Consider the following 12844-nt stretch of genomic DNA (forward strand, 5'->3'; position numbering starts at 1 on the left):
AAAACGTTAAAGCCAAGTAAATATCCGGTAAAATTCTTATCCCTAGTAGCAGATTGCAAGATCTAATACCACACCCTTACTTTACATGACTGAGATGCCTGTTACTCATATTTAGATCATTTTCATTTTGGTTATTATGCCAGCTCTTTTCACTGTTCTGTTTATTGATTTATGTTTTTCTCACAGTTTGTGCCACTGTTCAGTTTATCTTAGAACTAAAGAATCTGGGAAAAGATTCAAGTCTTTTGAATGTGTGTTCTTAAACCTGAAGTTTCCTAAATTTGAGTATATAGAAATAAGCTGGAATCCGGTATACTCATTAATACAAAATTATAGGCTTATGTCATATATCCATGTTTACATGTTGTATTTATATGCAGAGATACAAATATGTATAAATTTATATGGTTTTCTATATGAGTTTATAATTCTTTCTTCCTATCTAATTGTAATATAAAAAATAATTTTTCCTTTCTTCCCTTAAAGTAAATCATTTGTTGACACCCCCCACCCAACATACACCCCAAAGGTCAGTAACTATCATCAGTCTATCCTGTGAAGTTGATTTTTGAACATTTATGTGAAATAATGTAGCAGCCTCTTAGACTCCATTACTTGGAATAGTATTTCCAGGTCTAAGTATTTGTGAATTTAGCTATCCCCCACCCCCCATAAAAAGTTGAACTGAAATAAAAAGGGAGAACAGTTTCCTTTCCCACAAGAAAGACACTGCCAGAAATCAATATGGTCTACGTTACTTATTCTTCATTATCTATTAGTGTTTTGAGAATACTAATCATATAATGTTCCAGTACAATTTTTGGGCATTATATACATTAGCTATTTTCTGTACAATAAACTATTGTTTTTATGCCTTAGAGATGGTAAACACGAGGGAAAAAAATTGCTATAATTTAAGGAATTGGTTCTGTTTCTGTAAGTAAAGTATTAACAAAACCCTTCTTCTTTAGGAAGGTTACCTCTGGGTTACCCTTCCATCAGTTTCATGGAACCCTGATAAAAGTGATCCCTGATTGGTAACCTGCCTCTGGACTGGGGAGGAATATGGATGCACCATAAGTACCTAGCTGGAAGCCACAGCTCTGGGTTTCACTAAGTGTACTGTGCCCTTTGTTACTGGATGTATCCCCCTTTGTGAAAGCTGTGTTCATGGGATGTTTCAAGTCCGAGGCAGTGTGGTTCCCAGCGCATCTGTGTGCTCTTGCTGCCTAACACCTGGTCTGTCCCCTGTGGGGGCTGGAGAATGGTCCTTGGATTCTTCCTCTGAAGAGATGCGCTTGAAAGCTCTCCTGCTGACTTGCTGTGTTCCTTCCCGCATCCCTCTGCAGAGCTAAACTCTGTCAGACTTTTGGTCTGTTGATCTTGCAAACTAGTTTGACTCTCCTGCTGAAGCCAAGAGCACTGCTGCTGGTTGAGCAGAACGGGCAGTGTAGTGTCATAAGTATTTCATATGAAAATATAAAAGTAACTATGAATTCTTCCTTTATTTTTCAGAAATGTGTTACCGACGAGTGTTTCTTTTTTGAACGATTGGAATCTAATAACTACAATACTTACCGGTCAAGGAAATACTCCAGTTGGTATGTGGCACTGAAACGAACTGGGCAGTATAAACTTGGACCCAAAACAGGACCTGGGCAGAAAGCTATACTTTTTCTTCCTATGTCTGCTAAGAGCTGATCTTAACGGCAGCATCTGATCTCATTTCACATGAAAGACGACGTATATTTTTGAAATTTGTTAATGAAAGAAAAGAAAAAAATGTGTACAGCTATCTGCTCAGTTGGGATGAATGGTCAGATAACCTTTTTTCTAATAGTAAATATTTAACCATTGCCTTACTAAAGAAAAGCAACAAAAATTCCTGGAAAATGTATAGACTTCCACCTTTTGTATTGCATTTGCCTTTATCCAGTGAAGCTTACATAGAGCTACAATCTTTTTCATACATTTGCTTCATTTGAAAAGAGGCTTATAAATTTGCAAGTTTTCATCAAACAAGTTTTCTTCATGAAAATTATACACACTAGAAAATTAAAGTCAGATATTTAGTTAACACCAAATGTCCACTACTTTTTATAATATGGCACACATTATTCTGCATGTACAATTTACTTAAAATTTTTTAAAACATGCAAATAAGGATTTAATCCATTCCTGTCATAGTTCTGTAATTGTCTGGCAGTTCCTTGTGATAGAGTTTATAGAACAAGCCTGTGTAAACTGCCGGAAGTTCTTCCACGGTGAAATCAATCTTGTCAAACCCTTCTCTGTACCCATACAGCAGCAGCCTAGCAACTCTGCTGGTGATGGGAGTCGTATTTTCAGTCTTGACCAGGTCATTGAGATCCAACCATTCACACCTTAAGCATTCATGCTGGCAAAAATTTATGGTAAATGAATGTGGCTTTAAGCGACAGATGATATACATATCTGATTTCCCAAAAGCTCCGGGATTGGTGTGCTGTTGCCGAATGCTCAGGAGGGACCTGAATTCTGATTTTATACCAGTCTCTTCAAAAACTTCTCGAACTGCTGTGTCTCCTACATAAAAGAAAGATGTACAAATCAGTAAGGATCACATTTTTAGAATTTTAATCATCAAAGATTTTCAGATAGAGTAGCATTATCTAAAGATTGAAAAGCAAAAAACTTCATCCTAGGAAAGTATGCAACATAAACTCTGCCATCTGGACATCCTGGAACACCAGACTATTTTCTTACCACTGTACATCTTAGAAGCTTTTGAAATATTGAATATTTCTTTGGCTGCTATTTGTAGGCTTACCCGCCTGTATATTTTGGGGGTCACATTTTTAACCTCTTCTGACTCTTATTTCCCAAAAATTGAAAACATAGGTCCCTGCAGTTAATATTCCTACGTATTTCTTCATTATTATCCTGTTTGTGATCATCCATCAAATCTGCCTAAACTTCTATGTATCAGTATTGAGAAAAAGTGATTCATTCTTCCTTACAAAAGTCTGTAGAGCTGCAGAATGTATTGAGCTGTGAATGGTTCAAAGCTTTCCCGGTGATCTTGGGTGGGGCTGTCAAGCCTCTGACATCCTAGAGCAGTTTCATTTATAACCATTTTGTTATGCTCCTGTCAGTGGAATCCCAGTATGGTAGTTTTTGGCATTTCTTTTGTTTCTTGAGATTCTAAAGAACTATTTTATCAGAAGTATTAAAAAAAAAAAAAAAAAACTTGCAGTTTACAGAATTTTATAATACAAGGGTTTCACATTTTATAAGGTTGATTTTTTTTCAATATTATGCAAATTTCTGGAGCAAGATTTTGACTGCCATTAACGTTTTTGCAGTTGCTTTTTCTAAATCTCCAGAAGAACCCGCTAAATGGACTTTCTCTAATTTTGTGATGCTCTGTCACTGTCTCCCAAAGTGTTCATGAGAAAAACCCTTTAAAAAGCTGCCTTCTTTGCTCAGTTTGCTGGAAGCTTCCCAATTTCACAGTTGCCACAGGCATTGATTTTTGTTCAAAGACCTCTATTCAATGCTTCTATTTCCTTGTTTGTCAAATAGAAAATTATATTTGCCTTCTCAGTAGTCCTACTGGTGAAGAATAGGCAAGGAGGGGAAGTCAAGGAAAAAAAAAAATCTCAATTTCCACATATTCTGACTATAGACGGTCTTAATTACCTACATATGCTTGTGGGTCCTCCCCCCCCCCCCCCCGCCAAGAAACAGCTCTGGAAATATGCACAGGAAAAGCAAAGTGTTCTAAACTATAAGACATTTGTCTGCCATTTTGAATTACATGCTGACTTCCCCTTCCCTTGAGATTTGCCATAGATTAAACATGGTTAGAACTTACTGTTTTAAACTAAAAACATAAAAGAATTTGTGAGTAAAAGGAAAATCTTTCTTAATAAAAAAAAAAACAAACTTTCAGCTTGGAATACGTTATTTAATTTGTTACAGATTTGGCATTAGTCTTAAATTTTAGACATCATTTGCTGATTTCACTTAACTATTGTTTAAATGTTTGTTTATTTTTATTCTTTCAACGCTTTGAAAAATAACCATGGGGTTCTGTTAAACTCTTAGTGCCACTAATCCAGAGTTTGGCATTTCATTCGGAGTCTAGCCTTTTTATGTATCATGGAGGCACAGGACAGACTAGTGAGTTGATCTACCCTACTCAGCAGTCCACCTGAGCAGTTGATTGGAAATCAGCACTGCCTGGTAGTTTGATCAGTTTAACTTGAATCAGCATATCATTGACTAGACTAAAAATCGAATGGGTAAATAAGTGGTTTTGCATCCAGGGTATGAATGATTCCTTCCACCTCAAGATGGAAATCTTTACCCCAAGGCTTTTTCGCCAAGAATTAAAAAAAATTTTTTTTATGCAGATAAACTGCTTTATTCTGTTGTACCTTTATTTTAATGTACTGTAAGCTGAACTGAAATAACATTTACTGTTTTATATGCTTAAAGAACATAGGAAAAAACCAAGAGGGTTTTGTTTTTATTTTTGCTGATTGAGAGAGATGTTTAAATATGTCAGTGTTTTGTTTAGTTACAGGACAGTGAAATGGAGTTTATTTTGTTATTTCTATTTTGTAATATTTAACAATAGGATTAGGTTGAAATAAAATAGGAAAGATTGTGCAGAAGGTGGGTTTTCCTGGCGTCTCCCTCTGATTCTGGTGCACTGATGAGCTCTGAGCAGACCCCACTGCTTTATGGTCCTTTGTCCATGCAGGAGATTCTCTTCCTGTCAATGGTAATGAAATTTTTTAGGAAGGCAATTTCTCCGTTTTTAACCTTGTAGATACTTTAGTACTATTAGGGTATTATATTAAAGCCCGAAGATTGCATTCTACTTTGTATATGCCCCCCCCCTTAATTTTTTTAAGCACTATGGACAATAGTGCTTCATTTACCTAGTATTATCAAAGAATGAAGGATTCCAAACAAATGTGTTTTTCAGTTAACTAGTGTTTACTACTTAAAAGCTGATATGAATGTGTGCACATTTGTGATGGCTATATTCCTGAAGTGTATTACATACTTTCCTAAATACAGAGCTTAAAGAAAATAATTTTGATAATTATTGGGTAACAGACTTCATCGTTAAGAATAATCTATTGTGTTATAAGACAGAAATGCTCTAATATAGACAGACATAGTCTTTCAGAACTCTCTTGTCAGTTATCACTTGTAGCTGCTTTCAGGCTTCTATCAGTTCTAAGGCAAAGCTTTAATGAATAATACTCCTAAGCAGTACGATGAATGCCAGTTGCTGCTTTCCTTGTAACTCCTCATGGCTGAACAGGGGGGATTGTTGTGCCAACCACAAACACTGAATTCAGAATTCACTCCTTTTTTTTTGTTTTTTGTTTTTTTTTTAATCTGGACTTGAAGAGTTCTGGAGTACACTTAAACCTGAAACTATGAACACTTGGCTTGGAAATGTGCTTCTTCATTTGCATTAAAATATAAGTATATTGAAAATTCACAAGATCTGTTAAAAACTCAAAAGGAAAAAGTCAATTCATTTGAGAAGGCAAGATGCAGAAGAGGAAGCTAAACATACCTCCTGTAGCTTGATTTTTGCCCCATATGGATTGGGTAAGGGTGTAAGGCATAAATTTAACTAGCTCACACACACTCTCATATATCACATAAGGATAGTGTGAGATTAATTAGGTGTTCGAAAATAAATGGCCCTCTCTTTCAGCACTTGTACCACCACAAAATCTTTTATTTCAACAGACGACCCAAGCAATGGACTCTAGGCAGAAGATCCGTAAGTACCTAAAAGCCACAATTTGCTACGGATATATCTCAGTGTAGAAAATTTACTTATGGCTTGTTAGGAGTTGACTATGTACTGTGTATAGGGCATTTTAATCTGTGTAACATTTAAAAAATCAAGTTTCAAGTATATATACATTTTTAAATAAAATATTTAAAGATAACTTAGGAAGTTGCCTTTATATATAAATGTTGGCTAAATAGGGGACATGCAAATGGAGGAGAAAATCATGGAGAAATAATACTGATAGCAAATGAGGCATCTATTGATTTATTATGATGCAGACTGCATTTGACCCAGCCAAGGGTCAGGAATAGGTAGGAAAACTACGTTTTTATTCTTTCTTCTATTTACTGTAAATTCAGTAACATGGAGAGTTCTGAGCTTATTTCACATTTCCCTGTTTGAAATATTGAGCTCAGGAAGTTGCTTTAGGGAACTCTCACTTGAGACTTTCTTGTATGAGACATTTTACTATGTTTTGGCTTCCTGGCTATTTAAAATAAATAGTAGATAAAATTTCATAGAGGAGCATTAAGTCACTACTGCTCTGTAACTGACTTTATGAATACTTATTTTGAGGTTCATTTAAAAGTTACTATTCATCCTTGTGTGGTGAAATGGTCAAGAATTTGTGTTTTCTTATAGTTTAATTCCAGAAACAGTATTAGTCATATCCAAAATAACCCTTAATGCTAAACTTTACTAATGTATATGCAAAGCTTTTTATTTTCAAACAAATTCATCTAGAAGCAACCCTAAACAGAATAGGTGGCACGCTCCTAGTGGTATTTTTTATATTAGTGGGATAAATTGTAGTATTATAAGTTTTACTGCTAATTTGATATTAGCCCTGAAGTAACCTCTCTGAAATTTCTCACTTGGTAATTTAAAATCTTATTTTCAGCTATAGAACAAAAAAAGTAAACACAAATTTCCTGAACATTTTCAAGCCAATGAAAAATATGGAAGGTGTCCACACCGATATCTTCTCCAGGCTCTGACAGGCCCCCTGGAAACTTCCACATATTCTTCAACTGCAAGATAAAGTCAGAAAATAAAGTTAACAGAGCTTCATTCACTAACACATACACAGAGACTCCACAAAATCCCCCCATAATTGGTCAAGGGGTTGAGAATTTATCTTTTGGTAATGGCATGCAAATTTCCTTCCCCTTTCTTCTTCTTGGCGGAAACTGGTTACTTATGAAATCTTTTCCTACCTTTTTCTTCAGGAAAAAGAAATGGTTTTGTTTGGTTAATGTGATAAATTCTGTATGAATGAAGCAAGTGGAGGGAAACATCTACTGAATTTATGTAATTTTAAAAATTTTGCTGCTAGTTAACTATTAACAAATAGAGGAATCTTACAGATGCTGCTATAAATAAGTAGAAAGTACAGTATAAATTTAATAACTAAAGTATGCTATTTTTAATTTTCACATTTATTTTCTGTATTGTGTCTAATCAGATTTCTCTTGTTCTGTGTGTTAATGATTTTATGTACAAATGTAATTGCTTTTCATGGGCAGTATGAATAAATTTGATTAGTTTAAGTTTGCATTGTTTTGTGTGTGTGTGTGTGTGTGTGTGTGTGTGTGTATCATTTCATTTTTTGGTCCGGGGGGGCAGGTGGGAAGATATGATCGTAGAATGAGAGCACATATGGAAAAAAATTATAAATATGAAATGGCATGGGACAATATTCTGATGGCTGACATGATTATTTTTTCGTTACAATTTTGTTATATATATCTATTAACATGGTAAAAACTGTAGAATGAAAAATTATGATGTACTCATGCTACAGCTTGGAGCCAGTACACTTTATACTTCATTCATAAAACAAGTTTATGGACCTTTTACTGGTGTGCTTTTTGACCCACTCATTTCCTGGATGAGTGCTTCATAAAGAATGTCATTTCCCAACTGTGCTAAGTTGGAGACCAATGGCATGATTCCCAGTTTCCACAGACTGTTGATTATGTGGGTATAGAATTCAGGCTTTCCACCCTTCCCTGTCTGGCTCAGACTTGAGATTAATTTATAAAGCATATTTTATTAATGCAGAAATATATCTTCTTTAAGTATATCTCTACATTAATATACTGTTTGGGATTCTGTTTTGAAATTGTTCCAGAAGTTGTTTCTATAGTTGTTTCTTGATACAATGTTAGATTTACCACCATAAATTCTATTTCTAACAAAAATGTTATAATGGGCAGGAAATGCTTCCCCGAAACAACTTTTAAAATCTTTACCTAGACTTGGCTATAAATATAGATTGCTGATTAAACTATGAACTTATTAGAAGGGGGAAAATGCTAGATATAAGGATTGAAAACAGCTTACAAAAATTTGATTTTGATTATTTCATAAAACATAGGTATGGAAAGATTAACTATATATTTTTGTGGTACTTTGTGGTATTTTCTGGCACCACTTAGGTTTAAAGAGCTTATTTGAAAAAAGCTTTCTCCTCCCTTCCAGAAAGCTTGAGCCTGCAGTTAGTTCAAAGTGGTTGGTAGAAAGGCTTAAGTTAAGTGGTTTGAAAAACCTGGTTAATGTTGCAGATAGATATGATCAGTGGAGGGTTGAGTATATCTTCTCACCTTTTTTAGTATTTATTAAAATATACTCCCACTTAGGTCTTTTTTTTGTTAAAGATTTATTTATTTGAGAGGGCAAGAGTCTGTGCATGTGGGGCAGGGGTGAGGGGTGGCAGGAGAGGGGCAGGGACAGGGAAAGAAGCAGACACCTCTGAGCATAGAGCCTGACCCAGGGCCTAATCTCACAACCCTGAGACAATAACCTGAGCCAAAATCAAGATTTGGACGCTTAACCGACTGAGCCACCCAGGCACCCCTTCCCATTTAGGTCTTTAATCCATTTTGAGTGTTTGTATATGGTGTTAAAAAGTGGTCCAATTTTATTCTTTTACATGTAGTTCTACAGTTTTCCCAGCACCATTTATTGAGGAGACTGTCTTTACCCATTGTATATTCTTGCCTCCTTTGTCATAAATTAAACGATCATATAATTTTGGGTTAATTAAAAAAACACTCCCATTAACTGGGCTTAGCAATGTAAATAATAATAACAGCAACTTTAGGGAAGATGGTGGAGTAGGAGGACCCTAAGCTCACCTCATTCCATCATCCACCTAGATAACACAAGGAGAAGTACCCAGCAGTTCAATGCTACCACACCTCTGGCAAATGCCTGATTCTGACTCAACTCAAGCCCAAGGTGGCCCCAGACTGGCACAACAACAACATAGGGACCAAACCCTGTCCACAATGGGAGGAGAGAGCCATGACTGGACTAATGCAAAGGCAGCTCAGTTACAACAGCAGGGCATATGCAATACATGTAAGAGACACCCTGAAGTTCTGGTGAACAGGGCACTCCAAGACCTCTTCTTTATAAGGCCACTACTTTCAAGAGCAGGAGACGTAGCTGACTTTCCAAACACTCAGACACAGGGAGTCAGACAAAATGAGGAGACAGAGGAATATGTTCCAAATGAAAGAACAGTTCAAAATCACAGCAAGAAATTAAATTAAACAGAGGTAAGAAATATGCATGATAGAGAATTTAAAGTAACGGTCATAAAGATCCTCACTGGACTTGAGAAAAGAATGGAGGACCTCAATGGGACACTCAAGAGATAGAAAACGTATGAAAGAACCAATCAGAGAAGAACACAATAACTGAAATTAAAAATACACTAGAAGGAATAACTAGTAGACTAGAGGAAGCAGAAGAATGGATAAGCAACCTGGAGGACAGTAATGGAAAGCAGTCAAGCTGAATAGGAGAGAGAAAAAGTAGTAACAGTAAATGAAAACAGGGAACTTAGTGATACCATCAAGCATATAAGCATTCACATAGAAGTCCCAGAAGAAGAGAGAACCGGGGGCAGAGAATTTATTTGAAGAAATAATAGCTGAAAACTTCCTGAATCTGGGGAAGGTAACAAAAATCCAGATCCAGGAGGCACAGAGAACTTCTAACAAAAGCAATCTAAGGAGGTCCACACCAAGACACACAGTAATTAAAATGGCAAAAGTAGTGATAGAGAATTTTACAAGAAGCAAGAGAAAACAATAACATACAAGGGAAACCTCACAAGGCTATCATCTGTTGGAGAAATCTTGACATTGAACGCCCAGCCTACACTAACCTAAACAGGCTGATAGGTCAAATTGTTTCCTCCATCACTGCTTCCCTCAGATTTGATGGAGCCCTGAATGTAGATCTGACAGAATTCCAGACCAACCTGATGCCCTATCTCTGTATCCACTTCTTGGCCAGATATGCCCGTGTCATCTCTGTTGAGAAAACCTGCCATGAACAGCTTTCTGTTGCACAGATTACCAATGCATGCTTTGAGCCAGTCAACCAGATGGTGAAATATGACCCTCGCCATGGTAAATACATGTCGTGCTGCCTGTTGTACCATGGCAACATGGTTCCCAAAGATGTCAGTGCTGCCACTGCCACCATCAAGACCAAGCATACCATCCAGTGTGTGGACTGGTGCCCTACTGGCTTCAAAGTTGGCATTAATCACCAGCCTCCCACTGTGGTACCTGGTGGGAGACCTGGTTAAAGTACAGTGAGCTTTGTGCATGCTGAGCAACACCACAGCCGTTGCCAAGGCCTGGGATCACCTGGACCACAGGTATAACCTGATGTATGCCAAGAGTGCCTTTGTTCACTGGTGTGGGTGAGGGCATGGAGGAAGGAGAGTTTTCTGAGGCCTGCGAGGACATGACTGCCCTTGAGAAGGATTATGAGGAAGTTGGTGTGGATTCTGGTGGAAGGAGAGGGTGAAGAAGAAGGAGAGGAATATTAAAGTTAATGACACAGAGGTGCTGCTTTTACAGGGAAGCTTATTCTGTTTTGAGCATTGAAAAGTTGTGCTCTGATCAGTTAATCTGTATGTAGCAGTGTATATTCTCATATACAATTACTGACCTGTGCTTTAAAACACAATGCCTTGTTATAGACCCAAGTTGTCCATTTCTCTGATGGATTTGAATAAAGTATTCCCTGTCTTAAAAAAAAAAAAAAAAAAAAAGAAAAAGAGTACAGACCTGCTAGCCTCTTCCTTTTGGTTCTCTTATATGATCTGACTTTCTTAGTCTTCCCTTACTCTAATTTGGTTGAATGCCAGAAATTTGATTTTTATTTTCACTATTCTAATCTTTAATGCTACTACTCTCACTTTTCAGAATTCACAGCCATTGTGTTTAGATAATTCTCACTAGCTACAGTATTATCACTGTTACCAATGAGACAGAAGATACTATAGAGATGTCTTAATACATTTGTTCATTCAACAAAAATTTATTGAGGGCTAGGCTATGGGACATATAAAAATTAATGCACAATATAACAAGACCAGTCACTCCTTCTCCATGTACCACTGTATTTTTTTTTTTAAGATTTTATTTATTTATTTGAGAGAGAGAATGAGAGAGAGAGAGAGAGAGAAAGCACAAGAGGGGGCAGGGTCTCCAGGATCATGACCTGAGCCAAAGGCAGTCGCTTAACCAACTGAGCCACCCAGGTGCCCCATGTATTTTTCTTAATAACACCTACCACCAATTTATATATCATTTATTCACTTATTATTTGTATCTTACTTATTCGAATATAAGCTCCAGATGTAGAAATTTCACTTTGTTCACTAATGTTTGCTTAATGCTTAGAACAAAGCCTGCAACATTGTGTATGTAGAACTCAGTGATCTTTAGTGAATGAATGATAGGTTCCTACTGTTAACTCAGTTCTTTAGCCACTGTTAAGTTTTTTATTTCTCAAAATCATATGGCAGGGACAAAGGAATGGAATATATGGGTAGGAAAGGAGAAAGGATGAGTTTTAAGTATCATTTTTGGATTTGTATTTCAGAGTATGCATATGCTTGTGGTGAGGGTTAAACTTTCCTCTACAAGAAACACTTTATACTATTCCTAGGGAGAATGAGGCACTTAATGGAAAGGAGAAAAACTGGCTCAGATGTCTGAAAATAATGCTAATTATTATTTATGTTAGTAGCTATCACTTATGCTTAAATTCCACCTAATACCACAATTACAGAAATTAGATATAATTCAGTGTCTCACTTTATATATATATTTTTTTTACAATTTCTTTTTCTTTTAAGGATTTTATTTAGTTATTTGAGACCGAGAGATACAGAGGGAGAGAGCATGAGCAGGGGGAGAGGTAGAGGGAAAGGGAGAAGCAGACTCCCTGCCGAGCCAGGAGCCCGACATGGGGCTTGATCCCAGGATGCTGGGATCACGACCCAAGCCGAAGGCAGACGCTTAACCATGTGAGCCACCCAGGCACCTCTCACTTTATACTTTTTATTACAACACTGAACTATACACAAATACTCGGTTTTTATATTTTATTGCTCAAAAGATACTCTGTTTATAACTTAAAAAGAAGTCAAAACCCTAAGTAGGAGTGTCATTCCTACTTAATTCATAAAGAAACCAAAGTCTTATATAATTTGAATTTGTCCTAGAAGCAGAGGGTGATCACAGCTAGATTCTGAAAAGTAACACTTTCTCATTCTTAAAGAACCAATCATTAGGAAGTGTGAATATCAGCAAATGAAGAGATTGGAAGCCTAGTGTTCTAGTTTACTGGCTCTCAAACTTGACTTGTACCTGACTCACCTGAGGGTGCTTAACACAAATTGCTGAGTGGCATCCCCAGCATTTCTGATTCATCAGGTCTGGAGTGAGGCCCAAGAATGTGCATTTCTAGTAAGTTGATGCTGCTATTCTCTCTCAGCTCTAAACCCACCCTCCATGCTCCTCCTCCTGATGATGGAGCTGCGACCCCTCTAACCGATTTCTGCTTTGCCGGCTCACTCCCTCTGAGGCTCCACTAAACAACAGATTCTCAATGTAGATGAAAAAGCCTTATATTGGAAGGTTTTCAATTTGCCCAGATCAGGGTTCATCTACATTGAAAGCCTGTTTTTTAGAGCCACCTTCATTAATGATCTGA

At 36.8% G+C, this 12844-nt stretch overlaps 2 protein-coding genes across 4 annotated transcripts in view; one reads left to right on the forward strand and one right to left on the reverse strand.

Moving 5' to 3' along the window:
- The window catches only part of FGF2 (fibroblast growth factor 2), a 69750-nt gene extending 62388 nt beyond the window's left edge, over window positions 1–7362 (forward strand). Inside the window, 1 exon segment of the mRNA XM_036069417.2 lies at window positions 1516–7362. Within this exon segment, the coding sequence (XP_035925310.2) occupies window positions 1516–1701 (186 nt within the window). The 3' untranslated portion in view covers window positions 1702–7362.
- The window catches only part of NUDT6 (nudix hydrolase 6), a 31678-nt gene continuing 20731 nt past the window's right edge, over window positions 1898–12844 (reverse strand). For all 3 annotated transcript variants that reach the window (XM_036069418.2, XM_078069204.1, XM_036069423.2), the window contains 2 exons: window positions 6789–6843; window positions 1898–2565 (listed from right to left, as the gene is read on the reverse strand). In XM_036069418.2, coding sequence (XP_035925311.1) covers window positions 2168–2565; window positions 6789–6843 — 453 coding nt within the window. In that variant the 3' untranslated portion in view covers window positions 1898–2167. The remainder of the gene's footprint in view (window positions 2566–6788; window positions 6844–12844) is intronic.

The sequence above is a fragment of the Halichoerus grypus genome, chromosome 3, assembly GCF_964656455.1.
Source record: "Halichoerus grypus chromosome 3, mHalGry1.hap1.1, whole genome shotgun sequence".
NCBI lineage: Eukaryota > Metazoa > Chordata > Mammalia > Carnivora > Phocidae > Halichoerus > Halichoerus grypus.